This window comes from Leiobunum rupestre, chromosome 1 (genome assembly GCF_980474605.1).
Source record: "Leiobunum rupestre chromosome 1, qqLeiRupe1.1.hap1, whole genome shotgun sequence".
NCBI lineage: Eukaryota > Metazoa > Arthropoda > Arachnida > Opiliones > Sclerosomatidae > Leiobunum > Leiobunum rupestre.
The window spans coordinates 39,787,842-39,809,875 of NC_143384.1; the positions used below are offsets into that span (position 1 = coordinate 39,787,842).

General features: G+C 33.7%; 1 protein-coding gene and 1 long non-coding RNA gene across 3 annotated transcripts; one reads left to right on the top strand and one right to left on the bottom strand.

The window, feature by feature from the left end:
• The first annotated feature begins 4,759 nt into the window (after positions 1 to 4,759).
• On the top strand, positions 4,760 to 10,490 carry LOC149962881 (uncharacterized). The gene is made up of 5 exons (XM_090170382.1): positions 4,760 to 4,884; positions 5,306 to 5,397; positions 7,007 to 7,099; positions 8,376 to 8,489; positions 10,272 to 10,490. Exons 1-5 carry the CDS (start codon positions 4,833 to 4,835, stop codon positions 10,365 to 10,367), a joined length of 447 nt encoding a protein of 148 aa, XP_090026508.1. The 5' UTR covers positions 4,760 to 4,832; the 3' UTR covers positions 10,368 to 10,490.
• Positions 10,491 to 20,007: 9,517 nt separating this feature from the next.
• On the bottom strand, positions 20,008 to 21,405 carry LOC149962882 (uncharacterized). Of its 2 annotated transcripts, XR_016480169.1 has the most exons (4): positions 21,312 to 21,405; positions 21,134 to 21,250; positions 20,707 to 20,839; positions 20,008 to 20,241 (listed from the first exon to the last, which is right to left on the bottom strand). It is a non-coding gene; the product is annotated as an uncharacterized LOC149962882 (long non-coding RNA). The 2 variants fall into 2 exon arrangements; XR_016480168.1 differs by lacking the exon at positions 21,134 to 21,250 and having other exon boundaries at positions 21,287 to 21,402.
• Positions 21,406 to 22,034: the final 629 nt, after the last annotated feature.

A 22,034-nucleotide genomic window follows, 5' to 3' on the forward strand; every position in this document is an offset into this window, starting at 1 on the left:
TTGAGCGAAATCGGCTGATCGACACGCTAGCCTGCTCAAATTGAAGCGCCACGTCCTCCAGCGGCGGGATAATTTGTTCACTAGAAAGCGCTGACGGCGGGCTGAGTGAGATCGCACCGAGAGAAGCGGTAGTTTTTTAACATTGGAATTTCTCAACGCACTGAGCGACGGGATAGTCTTTTTTCCGGAATTCGCTCACAGCGCGGTGAGAAAAAACTATACAAATAATATTTTATTGTCGATTTTTTTATTCAATGCACTTTTTTATGAAATAATTTAAAAGAAACGAAACTTTTTTCTCACAGCGCTTTGAGCGAATTCCAGGAAACAGTCTACCCCGTCGTTCAGTGTAATGAGAAATTCCAATGTTAAAAAACTAGCGCTTCTCTCGGCGCGATCTCACTCAGCCCGCCATCAGCGTTTTCTAGTTAACGAATTATCCAGCCGCTAGGGGAAGCGGCGCTTAAAACTGAGCAGGCTAGCGCGTCGATCGGCCGGTCTCGCTCACCGCACCGTGAAAAATCACTGACTGAGCGAACTAATTGGCGATCACCCTGAACTGGCTCAATTTCTCTTTCTCGCTTAACAAGACCAACCGACCTTCGTACTTGAAGTGCTCACTCGCTTCAAGAGGATTTTCAAAAATGAACGCTCACAATGTTTGCCCACCTCTGTCGTGATTTTAACAGGATCGCAATTTAGCGATTCAGATTTAGCGAGCTGTTTATTTTGCGATCATCGCAATCGAAATCGCGGTGCACAGACGTTTTAGCGATTCCTGTTAATTTTAACAGGATCGCGATCCAAATCGCGGTGCGGAGACTGAGAGACGTTTTAGCGATTCCTGTTAATCGGCGACGCTGTTATTTTTACGAATTTTTTTACCCAAGTCACGGACCATTAGGAGAGCTCGATTTTTGACGCAAAAAGCTATCACGTGGTTATGGTTGGCTTGCATTTTGACGATGAAATGATGGCTCTTCTAATTAATAATTTTCTTACTCTAATTATATTATTAGGTTTTATAATTTTTATAGTTAAATCCGTTATTTTAATAAAATATATTTATATAAAATAGCCACGAAGGGAAAGCAAATCAGTTTCTGAAGAATGAGAGGTTATCCAAAATTTTTTTATGCTATAAAATAGTGCATGAAAATTGGTTCCTTCTGATTATATAATTTTCTTACTCTTATTATTTATTAGATTGGTTGCATTTACCAATAAAATAACGAATGAAAATAAGATTCATTACTAATATAAGCCAACATTTTCCGAAAATGATTCTCTGTTAGAAAATGAGCCGTATCATTTGGTTTTTAGGAAAATATTTATTTCAAAACTTAGCTGATAGCAATTAAAATAAATCTAGTTATAACATACATCAATAAATAAAAAACAGCAATTTCACGAGTGTACAAAAATTGGTAATTGTCTAAAGCAATTTCTAGCGAAATATCCTATATTGGTCACACGTAAAACAATGGTCCTGCTTTTAGATATAAGTTGTTATTCTACTTAATTACTTGGCATTTACATAGCCTAGTCCAGGTATAAATTGTAACAAATGATATAAGCGTGTAGGATTAACTGACAAACGCTTTTAAGGTAATACCGAGGGGTCGGACATTTACCAAAATCCCGTACTTTGTCTAAAATCGCAAAATCTTTTAACACTCTCTATGGTAAATTAACATTGACATCCCAAAATCACTTCAAAATGTAATGATAAAATCGCCAAAATCTCTACAAAATCCTGTACAAAATAATGGCAAGTGTCCGACCCCTCGGGTAATACATCAAATTGGCTCGGTAAGCTCTAGATGCATGCCAAATAAACTTGAAATTCCAATACATCTTTTATCGCAACTCCTAGTCTACCTGAGGAAAGGTTTCTTATCGGTAGATGAATTGGTATAAACGCTGGTTGATAGTTAAAGATCTTTGATACACTGAACAAATTCACCATGTCATTACTGACTCATTAGTTAAAACCCACTGCATACACTACCAGCAAATAAGGATCTATAAATAAACCAAGGCTTAGAATACACCCAAAGTAGTAATGTATAAAATTCACTATTATAATTTATTCTTACCTGTAAGAGTGGCTGGCTTATGTTTCCTAAATCATGATTGTGGTTAGGCCTTGGCTCTGACAATAATTTGACAAAAACATTTTTCGGAAAGCGATAATGAGCTAGAAACTCAAATTTTAATAATTTAAAAGATTCTGACCTACCGTGTTGTATTATTTATCTTATTAAAGTAGGTAAAAAGCGTTTACTTCTCAATTTATTTCCCGAGCTCTTTGCGTACCACAATCCGCCATTGTTTTAGCGAGCTTTGGGGCGGCTAGCGATTGCCGTAGACCACTCGCCAAATAAACAGAACGTATTCCTGTTTAGTTTGCGATCGCGATGTCTCTGCACACCGATTTGGCGCGAAGCTCGCGATTTTCCCTTTCTGTTAATTTGGCGATGAATCGCAATTTGGCGATTCTTAAAAACGTCTCTGCACCGGGCCCTTAGAACGTTCACAATTAACCTTTTACAGTGGCTAAACCCAAACTAACGGACAAAACGATAAAAGAAAACCTGAAGTCGAAGCAGTCGTTGCTAGCTAGAGCGAGTTGAGCGCGTTGAGACTTATTGTTATACAGTGATGTAATACTGCATTTGGTACCTAAAACGTTAGTTAGAAATTATTAAAATTAATTTGCGGGAGCTATGTCTACAAAAGATACGGAATTAGGGCTATTTTGAAGAATAGGTCCCTCTACTATATATTTGTTTTGATTGTGCAAGGAATCTATTGCCGTTAAAATTAATTGTCGGAAATGAATAGTTAAGGAGATATAAATAATTTAAAATTATATATAATTGGTCGCATGCGCCGAACGTTGTGGAATTTCATTTGAAAACTTTTTGGAAATCCTTTCGCATTTAAAGACATCCTTGGGAAAACGTTGGAATACTTGGAGAGTTATTTGGGAAATGTCTTGGTAATCTTTGGGAAATTTCTTGGGAATACTTTGGGAAAATGTGGATATGTCTTAGGTATTTCTTTGGGATAACGTGTAAATATCTTGGGAATTTCATGGGAATGACTTGGTTATAGTTTGGGACTTTCTTTGGAATACCGTAGGATTGTATTTGGAAAACCCTGGGGATTTCTTGGGAATACTTTGGGAATTTCATGGGAAAAACGCATGATTTTATTTGGAAAACCATGGGAACACCTAGAGGATTTCTTGGGAATACTCTGGGAATTTCTTGGAAAAACCATGGGAACACTTAGGGCATTTCTTGAGAGTACTTTGGGAATGTCTTTGCGAAACCTTGCAAATACCTTTGGAAAACCTTGGTAATTTCTTGAGAATTTCTGTGCGAAACCGTGGGAATATCTTTGGGATTTTCTTGGGTATTTGTCTTAAGAATATCTTAAGAAGTGCTTGGGAAAAAAGTGCCAAACTTCCCAATATTTCCCAAAAAAATCTCTTACGAAATTCCATAGAATTTCCCTTTACAAATTATTAAGAATTCTTAAGAAAGTTTTTGTTAGGATTATTGAGATAGGGCTACTTTCAAACACCCTAGTTAAACGTTGGTTCCCAATTAACTGTTTTTCGATGCGAACTCGGCTTTTAAAGTCACTGAAACGATAGGAACGCCACTTTTAATTGATATAATAAAAAGTCACCTACCAGTATTTGTTTACAATAAATTTGTTTGTTATTTTAGAATAATTTTTAAAAATAAAAGTAAAATTCATAAATATTCTCTTCATGCCGTATATTAATTGTTATTAACTTTCGCATAAAGTAATTCTTTAGGAAATACTAACAATCACCAAAGAAAGTATTTCACACATTTATCTGAAAATCTCAAGGAATGTCTCCCAAGTCATTCCGTAAACGTTCTGTAGTATCCTGAACGGAAACTTTAACCATAGTCCTTAGAAAACCTTAAGGTATGCCTCCAAACCAATTCTTAAGACACTCTTAATAAAATTGTTGGTTCATTTTTACCTTAAAAACGTTAAAGAATTGCTGTTTAAGGAAGCTGAAGAATTGCTTAAGAAACTCTAACGAGCATATTCCCTTCAAAAACTTAGGAGATGCGTCTTACAAATATCTTAAGATTATCTTAGGAAACCATACTGGGTATTTTTCCTTAAATATTTTAGAGGATTTATCTGTATAGTTTCTCAAGGATTCTTTCAGAAAATGTATGTGAATATTCTCTTTAAAAATTCAAATAATTGAATTTATTATTATTTAAACTTTCTTAAGAATATTTTAAAGATTTCTTTTGAATATTTCCTTTGATTAAGGTTCCTTAGACCCTCCTCAATCTCCATACGGTTTTCTTAAGAGATCTTAAGAAAGTTTTTGTAAGGGTGACCTTTTTATGAAAAAATCCAATCCCGAAAATAACGCTTCTTTTTACAAGCCCTTTGCGTGTGTCTGTCAGTTTTGGAAAATATTCCATCGCACGCGATTGGATCTAAGTTTCAGATTCTGAATTTTGCCCATCATCTCAAAAAAATGATATCAACTGATATAATTATAATTGATGCTTATAATGACGTTTTTCTTTGCTCGCATATGGAAAAACACACCACCTTATTGAATAAACCTATTTATATTGTCAAGACCATTCACGATAAATAATAGACCTATTAATCGGAATCGAATATTTTTGCAAAACCCCTCTGACAAGTAGAAAATATTCCAAACGAATATTGATGGTCATTTGTTTGAAGATCCTATTTAAGCTAACCCCAAAGGGACCGCAAAATTAGATATTCTCAATAGAAAGTTATCAACAATGAAGTTTATCTTTGCTTTTTCGGTTTGGTTGCTCGTAGCCTCGATTCACCGTATGTATATCTTTATTTAAATTTTCGTTATTTAGCTTTTAAATGAATAAAATATTGAAATAAATAAGGATATTATGAATTTACGGAAAATCATAAGAGAAAATCGAGATATTAATTTTGTAGTTGCTCTTGGATTATTTCGTATAATTTTAAGCCGTCATGTACTTATTTCCACTTCGGGATAATGACTATTTGGAGACGATTTTTAGTATTGTTCCCAATCTCTCTTATGGTCTAAAAGTAGTCATCCAGGCCTCTCATTAGGTGTCTAAAATGTACGTCTTTCGACGTGATTGAAAGCTGATGGTCTCTTTTTATTCCGGCTAAATTAGACCCTAAAAGGAAATAAATACATTTTTGGTTAAACATTTCAGTAAAATTCACCGTTGAAAGGAATTTAATAACATTTGTTTTCATTAAGATGGCAACGCCGAAGAAGAAAAAGGCAGCGACGAAATTTCCAATGAATCGCCCGAAATAATACATTGTGAACCCGACTGCGAAGATAATTCCGTAAGTTGTATATGTTTATATAAGGTTGAGAGCTCAATTTTCTTAATCAGGATTTCATTGTATAAAATTCATTCAAGGTTTAGTTTCGAAAATTTGCAGACTGTAAAATTATAAGTAATTATGTAACTAATTTTGAAAACATAAATTTAAGTAGCTGAAGTGGGGTGGCACTTTCGCCTCGCAGCAGAGGAGCCGGGTTCGATCCCAGCTTGTGGCACTGGGTGAAAAGTCGGAACCACTCCTTCTGCGTTCGTTAGAGGGGTTTTACCCTTCCCATAAAAAACTTGTAGACGTGAGCGGTAATAGTGAGTGTAGGGAGCTGTTGGCTCGCGTGGCATGAAGGGCTTGCCGCCACACTCCTACGCCTTGTAACCCGACCATCTGTTTAAAGCCATTAAAAGTCGCTCGATGGCTTGGGCCTAAGGTTGTGCCTTAGGTTTTAGCCTAGCTGATTATTATTACTTATTATTAAAAAGTGTGTAACTTCAAGACAACATGGAAAACTTAAATCAGTTATTCCCAAGGTCATTTGAGTTACCATGTATTTAATAACGTTCAGACCAGGCCCACTACGTTTCTTTAAATCCCGCAAGCTAGGAGGAACAAACACAGCACCCCACACAAGGAGAACGCATTTTATTGTGTACATTTTTCATTGGCTAGACGCTTTAGCGTATGCTGCCGTCGGAAGGGAAAGATTCGGAAATTGTCTTCCCCTCTTCGTAAAACGTTCAGCGTAATGGCTCGTCGAATGAAATTTGTACACAACACTGCGTTAGCGTGTTTAAAGGCTAGTTGTGTTATCCTTGTGTTTCCTTTGCACCAAGAATGTATTTATTATGGGGAATGACTAATTGACTATCTGTAGTTTTTCCTTGCACCAGAGGGGGAAATAAAAATTATGAGTCGCGTGGTGTTCCCATTGCAATCCATGATATACCGAGACAGGAATCCATAACTCTACTTGGAATGCTTATCCTGGCGTATCGCGTATGGTAAGATAAAAGAGAAAAAATCGCCTTGCATGCGCTCCCCTCTCACGTAGTTGTTTTCTAAGTTAACATAGTGACGGCAAAAAAACCGTCAGCCACTTCGAGACGAAAAGCTGCCGCTATAAGCATTCCAAGTAGAGGTATGGATTCCTGACCGAGACGATATAATTGAATTGTAAGGATCGGAGTTTATTGCTAGATTTGTGTGGTGGATTGGAATAAATGGTAAGAACCATTTTTGTACAATCATTGCAGAATAATTTCTGCAAATTAGAAAAATAAAAAATTGAAACATAAATTACTTTTTAAGGTTTTTTAATGTTTTCAACTTTTTATCGATATAAAATGTCTCATATCAGTAAACATACTACAAAACATTAATAATGTTACATTGCTAATCAGTTTAATCTAGTTTAGAGGTTTAGTTTTACTATAAGATTTAAAAAAATGAAGCGAAAATGGCGCTTTATTTAAATTTGCACACAATATTCGACTGATCATGGAATGAAAACTTTTCTTATTTTTATTCGGAAAAATACGGAATATTTTCCGGCTTACAACAAATAATCGTTTTATTTTAAAAATAAGAATCATTCTAAACGAATCCCAATTTACAGGTCTGCATAAATGGCCAATGTGAAAGCGAAGAACACGTAAAGATGTGTGAAGACAGTCTGAATGCGAAAGTCGTGTTTATACTTAGATTGAAGGTAAAGTATATCGTATTCAAATCTGTTCAATCGACTATTCCGGAAAGGCCTATTCTCACGAACCAACATTTTGCGGTCCGTAACAATGAACAAACCAAAAAATGTTACCAGGTTCATTAAACCGTTTATTGATGAATGTTGTAAGGACCACAGGTTTTATGATTAATATTAAAAAAATATAATAATAGTATTCGGCGTTAAACTAACTATTTAGTGAAAAGTTATCATAACGGCTGAAGCGTTTACACTTTTGGTGGAGCGTGTGAACAATTAACGTGTGTGTGCATACGCAAAGCTGCTCATATATGTATAGGATTTTGCAGTTTATGCCAATAGTGCATAATAGTTGATGTTAATAAGAACAACCTATGGACTGTAATGCAAAAGGTAGAAAAGTTCATAATTAACAGGGGACAAAAGCTGAACCCTAAACAAATTTAAGTAATTATAAAACTTATACATTACTCGTACTAATAGGTCTTACCATATGTAACATAAGTGTGCCAGAAAGAAGTTTTTCTCAATGAGACCTTGTTGCAAGGATATGACGTAATTGACGTCACTTTCCAGTCGATGACGGTTTCATCGTCATCAAAAAGAGTTCTGGCGGGGAGGGGAGGAAGTTAAAACCAGCTTTACGCGACGTTAGTCCGTATTTTCTTTGGTGGCTGTGAAACAAGGTCTCATTTAAATTTTTAATACAGAGATGTTAAACAGAAGCACACTTATGAGTAATTATGTTACAGATGGTCTTACTGATGAGCTTGGAACGAAAGCTTAGTACCGTTGCCAATTCTGGCTATTTAATTTCAATAATATAATTCGTTTGACTCGAAGATCAATTTGGTCCTAATTAAATTCTCGAAGAACTAAATAATTCGAAATTTTTGTAATTACCTTAAATTTGTTAAATTTATAGTAGTGCAGCAACCAATTTCTAGATTGAGGGTGTGACCTGTTTTCGTTGCCATGGTATCAAGTTTAACTTTGAGACGCCCATGGTGGTCACGTGATTGTTCATATCGCGGGATCTGTGGTGTTTTGACGTTTCAAAGCAAGGTATGTCTTTAACGCTACGAGCAGGCCGGAGCAGTAGCCGATACATCCGCCTAGGCAAACAAAGCTTAGGCTTAGGGCTTCACATTTCTATGGAACCGTGTAGTGGCTAGGATAAATACTTATCCCGTTAATCCGTCCCTGAGATATATATCATTTTCACTAAATGTGTTAAAAAAAGACTAGTTAATCACCTAAAGGTTTGGTTTTTCTTTTTCAGAATCCATGCTATCTGCTCTGCTTCGATGAAGGAGATGAGCTTGCCATAATCGAAGAAAACGATTGCCATCCTGAAGATCACCTAACTCATCCCAGAGATAAAAGACATAGCAAGGTAAATTCCCATCTTTCAATTATTATTATAATTGTTTTTATTATTAATTTAATGTATACAAATTTAAAATATTTGGTTTCGCAACACCCCCAATCCCCTTAAGCAAATTGCTAACGCTTGGAGATATTGACTTCAATTAAAACCGAAGAATCACATTTTAAGTTAGTACACAAAAAATATGTTAGGTACAATTTGAATTTTTTAGTTAAATGATAGTGACGAATCAATTATGTAAGTGGGGTGGTGGAGTGTCCGAGTGGTTAGCACTTTCACCTCGCAGCAAGAGCAGCGGGGTTCGATACCAGCTTGTGGCACTGGGTGGAAACTCAGAACATCTCCTGGGTTGAGCTTGCAAGTTATCTCCCCACTGGTCGAAGGAGTTTTCCCCCGAGATCTTCGGTTTCCCCTTCCATAAAAACTTGTCGAGGTTAACGGTAATAGTTAGTGTAGGGAGCTGTTGGCTCGCGTGCACCACCCTCCTACGTATTGAAACCCGGCCACCTGTTTAAAGGCATAAAAGTCGCTCGATGACTTGGGCCTAAGGTGGTGCCTGATTAATTATTAAATTCATTTTCTTGAAAGTAACTGCTTGCTTAATGTTATGAGTATTCAATAAAATAGATTTTGGGTACAATAGTCTGACTGTAAAAACACCGAAATTTAAACTAATTCGAATGATCTTTCTTCGCGCAACTTCTAAAGGCTCTTTTATGGATTTATCCCATCCCAGTATATGAGATAATGTTGACTGTAAAGGGGTTTTATATACGGTTTGAATCCATGACAACGGGAGAAAGTGGCGAATAGCAAAAAAAAGTAGATAAAGATAAACACCATTTGTTTTATTAATTCATCAGTATAAAATTTCCATTTTAAGTTACTGTCTATCATTATTCCTAGGCGGTTACCATTACATAACCCATGCTTATTATGGTCGTTAAATTTAGTATTAAAAGTGTATTTATATTTGTAAGGCTCCTAGTTTTCTTAATGTAAATAACGATGGGATTGATTAAGTGAGTTTTGAGCCTTATTAGAGGCATCTGCAAATATGTTTCCATGGCATCAGATTAGTGTGACTTAAGCAAATTATTAAAAGCGCCAATCCAGTACAAATACACTAAAGGATCTGTACTTACGAAAAACGGTGCAGGCGTTTCGATAAGCACTGTGACCAGTGTTACCAAACAGTGGAACATATGGCAAAAAAGGGGCGAATAGTAGTTTAAAAAGTTTAAAACCATTAGCTTGGTTGAAAATTGTAAACATAACATAATTTGTAACATAATACCAAACAGTGCAACTTGTTATGATAATACAGGAATAAAAATTACAATTATAAAAAGTTTTTATCTGCGTCACGAGCGCAAGTATAAAAGTGCTTTACTTGCACGTGGGTTTCAGATTCCGAACGGTCTCGCGACGGCCACGCGTGCTCTCTACCTTCAAGAGTTACAGCTTAGTGACGTAGACAAAACATGGTCACATGTACTCCCGTATTTTATAGGAACAGCTAATTTGGCACTCCGAATCAGTGTCTCTTTCATATAATTTATACGACATTTTTCGAAATGTCTTAATCTTATGGCCCATGATTTCGCACGTTGGCCACTATTTAATCTCATTATTCTAATGATTGGAAATTTTAAACAATTGGCAATACTATTTTCCACTTTGGAACACTGGAGCAATTATCGAAGATACCGTCTCCGGAACATTGATTAAAGCATTTTAAAAACCGTTTGAATTTGTAATTAACATTTATTGTTATTTCAATTTCAGAAACACCATGGTGGTGGTGGTGGTGGTAAATCTCACAACCAACATCATGGCGGTGGAGGTGGTGGTCATTCTTCCAACCACCATCATCATGGATAAAAGAAGATAAACCAACCCAATAAAAGGATTTTTGAATGTGATTTCTTATGTTTTAAAAAAATATTTGATTATATATTAATATGCATTTTCATTTTAAAGACTATTAAAATTTTCCAAGCAGCATATCGGATATTTTTTAATATTAAGAAAAGCGAATCAAAATGAAGTTTTTTTATAGGATAGCCTGTTAGAGGGCTGTAATTGTTTTTGCTAGTATATCTAAACAATCTAAACAATTGTATACAGTGAGGCAATGCCTAAAATATTTCACTGCATGGACCCACTAAATAAATGTTACTACCCCTTCCAGGGCCCCCACTCTAATCTTAAATTTTTTTATAGGAAAAATAGGATTATATTTATAAAAATATAGGACTTTAAAGGACTATTTTTACAAAATTATAGGATTTTATAGGACTATATATGCTATTTCATTTACTAGCTTTATGCATTTAAAATCATAATCTATATTTAGAGAAATAAGTCTTTGATTTTCACTTACAAAATAGAAACGATTTAACCATTTTATCACAAAAATATACTAGTAGCTAACCATGTTAACAATAACAAAAGTATAGACTTGAATGACCTGGTATAGGAATTTATCGTTTAGCTAAATCTAGCAATTTCACTGCGTGGTTGGATTTGAATGGGCAAAATATCAAAATTATAGGCTGCACGTTTATCGATGTATTAAAACAATGATAGAACATTTTAATGAATGATTTCTTTTTCAATGCTTTGTTTTATATTGCCCCACTCTGATTATAGGATTATATAGGACGTTTGGGGGATTTTGCTAAAAATATAGGATGTTATAGGAAATTTTTGAAAATATAGGATTTTATAGGAATTATAGGACCTCTGGGGGCCCTGCCCTTCTAACATTTTGATCGATTCGATACTTAAAATTGACGAGTTTATGATACTAAAGACTTAATGAATTCCTGATGATAAAACTGAACACTGGTGGGAATTTTAGGATCCTAGTACGACATCATTTTTTTAATAAATATTGGTTTTACATTAAATTATAACAAATTTATTAAACTCTATACCATTTTTGTGTTCATTATCAAATATATCCACTGAAAAACTTTCAAAGGTTAAAAATATTAAAATATTAAAAATATTAAATCATTATAAATACTATATAATTATAAAACATTAAAATATTAAAAATATTAAATCATTATAAATACTATATAATTATAAAACATTAAAATATTAAAAATATTAAATCATTATAAATACTGTATAATTATAAAACATATTAAAATATTAAAAATATTAAATCATTATAAATACTATATAATTATAAAACATATTAAAATATTAAAAATATTAAATCATTATAAATACTATATAATTATAAAACATTAAAATATTAAAAATATTAAATCATTATAAATACTATTTAATTATAAAACATATTAAAATATTAAAAATATTAAATCATTATAAATACTATATAATTATAAAACATATTAAAATATTAAAAATATTAAATCATTATAAATACTATATAATTATAAAACATATTAAAATATTAAAAATATTAAATCATTATAAATACTATATTATTATAAAACATATTAAAATATTAAAAAATATTAAATCATTATAAATACTATATAATTATAAAAATATTAAAAATATTAAAAATATTAAATCATTAATAATATTAAATCATTAATAATATTAAATCACTATAAATACTATATAATTATAAAAATATAAAAATATTAAATCATTATAAAAACTATAATTATAAAAAATATTAAAGTATTATAAATACTCTATAAATGAAATGAAATGAAAAATGAAATTAAAAAGTGGTTTATTGTGAATTAAAACAATACAAGGGCGTATCAGCAAGTTAATACACAGAGCTTACATAACATACATAATATTTAAAAGGTTGAACAATTTATACAAAAAGGTATAATATTTAAGGTGGTGCGTATTGAGGAGAATAAAACACATTGATAAATGAAATAATTTATACTATTAAACCAATTCCAGATAATTATAAATATAAATAACAGTTTTAATATTGCATTTGTTTTAAAATGGAAATTGAGCAATTGTAAATATCGATTTTTTTTCGTTATATCAAAAGTAAATAGGGGGAGAAAGTCTGGCACTTGGGTTCAACCGCACGACGTCTTATTTGAGGGGTAAAACTTTTGGGCTTCGGAAAAAACTTCCCCCTCGCCTCTTTACAGGGACACAAAGGAATCGGTTGTACTCCGCCACGATGAAAAATAGTTATCTATAAAATACGTGAATATTAAACTTTTGCTTTCGATAATTTGGTTAATTTAGTTCCTAAATAAAGTAGATATATGATAGACTCTAAAATGCGACATTTTATAAATAATAACACGACTTTTGAAAAGAAAAAAACCGTAACTAGAAAAACGCCCACTTAAATCGTGGAGATCGTGGCGCCATCTAAGAGCAGATATCGGGACTAATTGGTATATCTACGATGTTAAGGCCTAACAATTTGCAAGTTTAACTGAAATAATAGCTATAGCTACGAGCTTTTTTTGTTTATTTTACAATTGATATAGTAATTATTAATTAAAATCAACCGTTAACGAAGGAAATAAGGGTCAGCATTTGACAGAGGGACTATTTGAAATCGCGAGGCGGTGACATGGTAGCCAGGGAAAAAATTCAAAATTTTCATCTTGAGCGCGGACCGGAATACCACAAATGCACTACTTCGCGCGTAATGTGCTATCCTTATTGGCTAGAAATATCACGTGATTACTAGCTCTTTAAAAAGGGTGTCAAGCATGGTGGAAGGTAAAATCTGAAGGCAGTGATAGACTTTCTCCCCCTATTTACTTTTGGCTATATGTATTTGCAGTGTTTAAGGTTAATAGGGTTTAATTGGTTCTTTTCAGTTTTATACAGATAAAATTTTCTGGTCTGATAATTAGGCACACATAAAGTGATATTGGGTAAAAGATTTGGATAGGAGGTTTTATTGTTTTTGTTTTCGAAAATTTGATGAAGTGTTTAATTTTAAGTCTTTTAGAATGGTTAGATAGTTATACCTGCAATGTTTTTTTTTAAAGTGATTTAAAAAATTTCGTTGAATAGTTTCTATTTTTGATTGTAAATAATTACTGCAGCCGCCCCAGGCTAAGGAACCGTACATTGCTTTGGATCTAATTAAGGCAATAAAAAGTAAAACAAAATGACGGCTGGAATTAATATTTCTGCTAATTTTTAAAGTTACGCCTAATAATCTATTACATGAAAAATAGGTGCTTTGGATATGTTATCTGAAGGCTAGTTTTCCTAATGATTTCGTCATTTTTGATTTTGTAATTATATTGAATGAAATTAATTTTTCTAGTAAATGAAATAACAACTGACTTGGCGGGATTTATTGATAAATTATGAGTATTTCACCATGAGTTAATTTCAAGTAAGTCATTTTGAAGAGCGTCGCAATCACTAACATCGCTCACAACTTGGCATAACTTATTGTTGTCGGCGAATTGGTATAATTGGGTCTGCTTTAATGGAAATTGTAGATCATAAATATAGATGTTAAAAAGGAGTGGTCCGAGGGAAGAGCCCTGAGGGACCCCGCGAGTGACGGGGTAAGTCGCGTCTGTTACCACTCCGTTACATTTTAGGATGTTATTACGATGCCTTAAATAATCAGCGACCCAATCCAGTAAGTCACTATGAATACCGTGACGATCGAGTTTTTTGAGTAGGTAGTCATGCGACACCCTGTCAAAAGCTTTTGCCAGATCGAGATATATCACGTCTACCCGCTGTTGATTTTCAACACAGGGAACTACGGTATTTAAAAATGTCGCGTTGTTAGTTTCAACGCTCTTTCCTTTAATAAATCCGTGTTGACATAGGTTCGGAAAAGAGGCGAACCAATTTGATAAATGAGCGTGCGTTATACTGTCAAAGATCTTTGCAAACACACAGTCAAAGATATTGGACGGTAGCTTTTGGAATCTCCAGCGAATCCAATTTTATAAATTGGGCTGACAATCACCGATTTCCATAGATTTGGAATTTTTTTACTTTTAATTGACAGGTTAAATATAGGTAAGACTAGAGGCGCCAAAATATCGCCACAGCCCTTGACGATAAAAGGAGGAATGTTATCGACTCCGGTAGGAAAAGTGAGTTTTAATTTAATGATTGCGGTTTTAATGTCAAGATCGGTGATCGTAACTTTGCTAAATGTATTAGAGTAAAATTCCGAAGTATCATTTTCAAACGGTTGATCCAGTCTAACGGTGTCAGAAACGTTTTCCAGGAAGGATTCGGCCAGATCCTTGGGAAGGTTAAGAAAGTGTTTCCTCGTTCCAACCTGATGTCCACAGGTTTACTTTTGGTGTTTCGATTCACGTACCTCCAAAACATTTTGGGGTGTTTGATCGCCATATCACATATAGTTTTGTTCATAATCGTTTTATCTCTTTGAATTAATAATTGAGACTGTGATCTTAAATCGAGGATTACCCGCGCGCTTAATTTTTTTTTATAGTTATTCATACGCTTTAAAGCGGCAATTAACTCTGCCGAGTACCATTCTGGAAAACGTTTCATGCCCTTGTACCATTTTTGGGGAATGAATAAATTCATGGCCGATTCAATTTGGCAAGTAAGTAATTCAACACATATATCAACGTCTGTCTGGTTATATAAGACGGATCAATTAAAATCGCGGAGATAGGAGTAAAGACTAATGGATTTATATACCCCCGTACTTTGGAAATCGCCTTTAGGTCGTCAGACATAGGTCGAGAGTGTTATTACAGTGATTTAAAAAAAATGACATAGATTGCTAGCGCCACAGATGTCAAATATGTAACTAGCCTTCTTCCGCGGGTAAAAGAGGCAATTAGAAGCGTTATTTATTGTCCAGTCTACCTTGGGTTGGTTGAAATCACCAACGATAATAATGTCAGTTTCCAAATCTGGCACGTGTCTTTGCCAGTGGGTGTTGAGATCTTCGTACAATTTGACGCTACAGTTTGGAGAGAGGTATATATAACCGAGTAAAAGAGATATTGAATTATTAATTTTAATTTTTAAGATAATTGATTCCGGGATGTTTTCCAAGTCAGTACGCCTTATCCCGGTAAAGCAGTTCTGACGGAGACAAGAGCACCGCCACCGCGAATGTCGTTGTCAGTGGTGTTGACTTGGTCTGAGCGGAAAACATTGTAAGTGTTAGGAAAATAATTAGAGTCCAAATGAGTGTTGTTGAACCAGGTTTCTGTTACGCAGATTATATCTAAGTTTTTTAAGTTCACATTAAGGGAAAATAAATTTGATTTTGTACGTAGTCCTTGAACATTTTGATAGCCTATCATTATTACCAAAAGTAGCCACACTTGTTATTACTGGGAGGTTTGTAGCAAAATTTTTTATCGTCAAGAGGCTTGCCACGGTATTCAATGATCAGACAGTTGGTTGGCCAATTGTTGGGATCCTTGAGTCCATCAAATTCGCTTTCATCAGAGCTGATATGGAAAGAAGAGTAGGTGTTGAATTTCGTCTTCAATTCTGTTTCGTCATTAAGAATATCGGCGAGTTCATTTTCGGCCAAATCAGGTGAGAGTATTGTGACAAACAAGGCTTTGCGGTTAGCTCGTACATGTACATATTTAGTCACATCTTTCAATTTGAATCCAGTTTTGGTTCCGCAAAAATTTTCCCTCTCAGGTTACTTAATATTAGAGATAGTATTCAGATTTCTAGCGGTTCTGACATCATTCACATTTGGATTACTAATTGTTATGTCATCATTCACGTTTGGATTTACATTTTTCGTAGGCATTCCAACTAAAGTAGCCATTCTCGCATGCGAACATTGCTCAGATGTTCCGCCGGCTGGAGCGAAAGTGCTAGCAGCGGGGTTTAACCCGGTGTTCGCTTAAAGTTTAAGTTCAGATCATAATTGAACAGTTCCTTGAAATTTTTCTGCAACTGATATTTCATATCGGCTTAATCCTTTACTAAATTTATGTAATTATAACAAGTTGGCAAGCCAAAATATACCTCTCCTCGGAAGAAATGTCCCTAGTGGTATTAATTCATCGAGACGACCCTTAAAGATATCTCCGCAATTCAGAGTTATTTACTAAAAACGTAATCCGGGTTCAATCCCGCCCGGTATAAAATTTTAATTTAAAATCAAATAATTGAGACGAAACAACCGAGTTTAATTTATTCAGAATGATATAAATTAAGTAGTTACAACAGCGAGTAAAACAAGTTTACCAGTTAAATATAATACGAAGCAAATTTTAATTAAAGAAATATCTACAGAGGCTATTTGTATTTTTCTCGCTTACGACATACTTGCCGCATCTTTAACGCTCATTTTATTTCAACACTCGCCCTTGATGAAGATACCATAGAATAGCTATATTCGACATCTGGTAGTGGACGACTCGTAGACTTCCTGTTGACGTTGTGACACATACCGTGTGAAAAAGACCATTACCGTCAAATTTCCAATATCGTATAATGGCTCGTACACCCAGGAAATCAATGACTGCATTAGGAATCGTAGATGTCCAAATATCCACACCATTAAAAAATGTATTAACAAGAAGCGAAAAACTTACCATTCACAAAGCACAGAAAGCCACTTGACTAAACGACAGCTCGTATATCAATAAATGACCGTAGACGGAATAGTTAGGGCTCTTTATAAATAAAACAAACGAACCCAATCAGTCGAGAAAACGTATAAAATAAATTACTAAGTAATGACGACCCAGCTAAAAACCCAGACCAACATAAGTGTAAGAGCATGATGTAAACAACTCGATATTTGCTTCATAAATGAACTATTACCCTTGAAAACTATTACGCTAAACATACAATAGATAAAAAAAATACGACTGAAAAAACTAAATAAATTACCAAAAACTAACGGGATCTACCCTTTAACCATCTGATCTGCAGCTGACTGCGCTAAAACAAGATTTAGTCTTTAAATTTTCATACGTAAAAATTTAGACTTTAACAAGTTCACAAAAATTAATAAGCAAAGTTCAATAAAAAATATCCACAGATATTGTATTCATCCGTTTAGTAAAAAACCCGCCTTATCATAATGGTTCCTTAATATATTCTCTAACGAAGTCAATGGGTCGGCGGTGAACTATCCACATTGTAAAAATGCAACCCGAGTTCAATTCCTGATCACGATCAAATTTTACATTAAAATACTTAAATATTTAATTAAATATAAGATTAATATAATTTATAAATATTTAATTAAATATAAGATTAATATAATTTATAAATATTTAATTAAATATAAGATTAATATAATTTATAAATATTTAATTAAATATAAGATTATTATAGTTTATAAATATTTAATAAAATATAAAATTAATATAATTTATAAATATTTAATTAAATATAAGATTAATATAATTTATATATATATAATTAAATATAAGATTAATATAATTTATAAATATTTAATAAAATATAAGATTAATATAATTTATAAATATTTAATTAAATATAAGATTAATATAATTTATATATATATAATTAAATATAAGATTAATATAATTTATAAATATTTAATTAAATATAAGATTAATATAATTTATAAATATTTAATTAAATATAAGATTAATATAATTTATAAATATTTAATTAAATATAAGATTAGTATAATTTATAAATATTTAATTAAATATAAGATTAATATAATTTATAAATATTTAATTAAATATAAGATTAATATTATTTATAAATATTTAATTAAATATAAGATTAATATAATTTATAAATATTAAATTAAATATAAGATTAATTTAATTTATAAATATTTAATTAAATATAAGATTAATATAATTTATAAATATTTAATTAAATATAAGATTAATATAATTTATAATTATTTAATTAAATATAAGATTAATATAATTTATAAATATTTAATTAAATATAAGATTAATATAATTTATAAATATTTAATTAAATATAAGATTAATATAATTTATAAATATTTAATTAAATATAAGATTCATATAATTTATAAATATTTAATTAAATATAAGGTTAATATAATTTATAAATATTTAATTAAATATAAGGTTAATATAATTTATAAATATTTAATTAAATATAAGGTTAATATAATTTATAAATATTTAAAATGATTTAGAATAAATTATAGTACCTAACGTTACAGGACATTCGCCAAAGCTGTTTTCGAAAAACGCCGTAGCTTAACAAGCGTTGGTGGCTCAGTTGTTAGAGTAAATCTCTGACACGCAGCGGACCCGGGTCCTGTTTTCCGGCCGGTGCCAATAAATCGCAAATTGACACTAAGACGAATACCGTGAACAATTGGTGGAAACCCTGCCATTGGACGTTGAGAGGTTGCCGTAAAAATCAAGTACTCGGTCCTTCCCAAAAGTCAATAAGAACAGTCAAACACAACACACTCAACAAACACAAACACAACAGACTCACCCACAACCGTCATAACACAAACACAACAAACTCAACACCCACAACCGTCATAACACAAACACAACAAACTCAACACCCACAACCGTCATAACACAAACACAACAAACTCAACACCCACAACCATCATAACACAAACCGAGGACATAGTAAAATTTAAATACGAAGGGAGATAAAATGGAATTACTGAAAGCCAAAACTAGGTGGAAATATGCCACGGCCGAGGGGAGAATCGGCACTTCCTGGCCAGACAAGCACCAATTTCCCAGAACTACGGCTTCTAAGCGACCAGCACCCAGAAACAGAATTCCGATACGACCGCGGACATCTTTGAACTTAGGAATGTCCAGAATTCCACGTTACAAAAGAAAATATTCGCACCCTTTACGAAAATACGATATATATTTTAAACTAGCCGAGAAGCCCACCCTACGGGTGGGCCCTCAGCTAGTTGTGTGTTTCGAGGCTTCCCCCCCCAGTAAGCGATAATTTCCATGGTACCCTTTTCCCTTTTCTATCTCGTTGCAAACCCCCCTATACCCCTGTTAACCCCCTGTATCCAGTGGGAGGTGGGGGAGGGGGGGGAAACGTCTCTGGCGCCTTGCTATCTCTGCCCATAGGCTAGTCGAACCACCACCAGTAACAAAGCGAAAGGCAGTCCCGGTTTCTCTCTTCCCGTGCCGCCTGTGTCTTTTCCCGGTTCGCGCCCTGCCTTTGGTACCCTTACTGACTAATCAAAAACACAAAAAGGCTATAGTTGAGCCACTAACATCCCGCGCTGGCTTTCTCTTCGTCGCCCCGCCTTTGGCTTCATGACAGACTAAGCAAACATTCCTGAAAGCTCGAACGTACGACCGACGTACCAAGCGCTCCTTATAATATAGATGGAAAAATATCATATTTTAAATAAGTACAATTTTACATTTTTAGGCATAGAAGTTTATATTTACGTTTAACCTTAAATTAACAATTCTCGATTTTATTTATACACTTAATTTTAAAGTTGATTTTAATTAGGATAAATAAAACATATACGACATTACCTGCATTATTTAACACATTTTACCTTTATGTATATGTACATTCCATATACTATTTGAACATAACCGCGAGAATAAAAGCATAACGACAATTATGATCAAGAAGGGATTTCTAAATCACTTTATTAAACGGATACATCATTGATTTTTGTATTATCATAAGGGGAAAAGCAGCAAATTGAAAGGCTAGTATTTCTGATCCCCAACATCGAAATCGTCGATCGACCACCTGATCTTACACCTGCACTGGTCACTTTTACCTTTACAGCTACACTGATAGCCCTTTGGGCACACCTTATCTCCCTTTTTCGGGTAGTATCTACAAACTGGAAATGAGAAAATGAAATTTTCAAAGGTCTACGCTGTAGTTGATATTTAGTACACATGTATTCTCTGTTCACTAATTGTTTAATGATAGTCTGTTCCTCGAAGATCAGATAAATCATTATTAAATGTGGTAATCATAACCCTCCATGAGCAGTTACTAATATTTTTATTTACTTTAAAATTTTTCAACCATCGTGTAAATTAATTCAGTTTATCAACCACCCTCTAACCAATAAGTGCAATATGTCAATCACCTTAACATTAAGAACAATATCTCAATCACCCTTAGAATTAAGAAGAATATCTCAATCAGCTTCTACAATACGTACAAAATATTTATCCCCCTGTTCTTTAAATACTTTAGCATACTAAGCATTAACGACTTAGGAGTTTCATGGATTCCCAAATAATTGGTTTTCTTTGTACTTCTTCAAGATTAATAAAGAAACCTTTAATATTCTCACCTTCGTTGGGTTTGAGAAAGTTGGTCGCTTGCGCCAAGCGAGTGCACAAGCTGGGCATCAGCAGAGTCACTGTCATCCCAAAACACACCAAGCCAATTTTCATCGCTGCTGTCGATACTGATTTCTTTCGAACCTTTAGTTGTATTCATATGAAAACCATTTGAGCCTCCAGCAAGAAAATGATATTTTCCCAAAATAACGGTCGTCGTTTCTCATTGCCTCTTACGAACCGTGATTTTGTAAAATGAACCGAAGTTATCGAAATAGCGCTCAGAATCGGAGGGCATTTTCCTGATGAAAATGATGATAAAATCGAGTCAAATAAAAGCTAATGTCCATCCCCGGCTTTTGACGCGATAAATTGCACTTGGGAATTGTGGGTATAGCTATTTATATGTATAAAAAATGGTTTCATAAAAACAAAAACCTTTTTTTGGCCAAGGAGTGCGCCAAATTTTCAATTCGAGGTCCAAATGTAACTTCATAAGGAAAACGCCTCCAACATGGCGAGTATAACAGTCTGATAACTTCGGTTCATTTACTTCTGGTAAAATTTAATGCAAAATGTAAGTTAGCTTACCAAATGTGAATAAAAGTATTATAACCTGGCCGTTATTAGGAGCCAAGAGTGTACGGTGCCCAGAGCGTCGAATAATCGCCAACTAAGCAAAGCCCAATTTACGGCTTTCAAAAACAAAAAGATCGTAGATTGTGTTAAAATGTTTATCGCGCCTTTGTTATTAAGAGCTAGCGCTGGTACACGTAACTACAACATCTCTAATAATTTGGGATTCAAATTTACAACCCATTCAATTAAAACGGCACGATATTTTACTACACGCGGGGATGACATTAGGTTGAATATTTTGGTAATCTTTTAGTGGCCAATTATCGATGACATATTTAAAACAATAGTTATTTTTGAAAATTCAGCTACGCTTTTATGTTGCTCTTAGGTCACGATGTCTTAGCTTTATTAGAATAGTTTTTTCACGCGCGGGTTGCACGCGCACCTGAAATTCCGAGGTTTCTCGCACTCGTAACATTACCAAAGTTAAAGTCGAAGGGTCGGACACTTGCCTCTTTTGTGTAGGGGATTTGTTTTTTTTTTAAATACAGGATTTTGGATTGTGCATTTGTCATACAAAATATATGGGAGCGAGGCATTACCCGGTGCCCGTCCGAACATAAGACACGTATCGGCTGTGGCGGCGCTAGGGGGTAGGCCAGGTAGGCCACTGCCTACCTTAAAATTTTGAGGGGCCCCAAAATCACCTTATAAGGGGCCCCAAATTGATCTAGAAAGGGTCTCAAAATTGTCCCAAGAG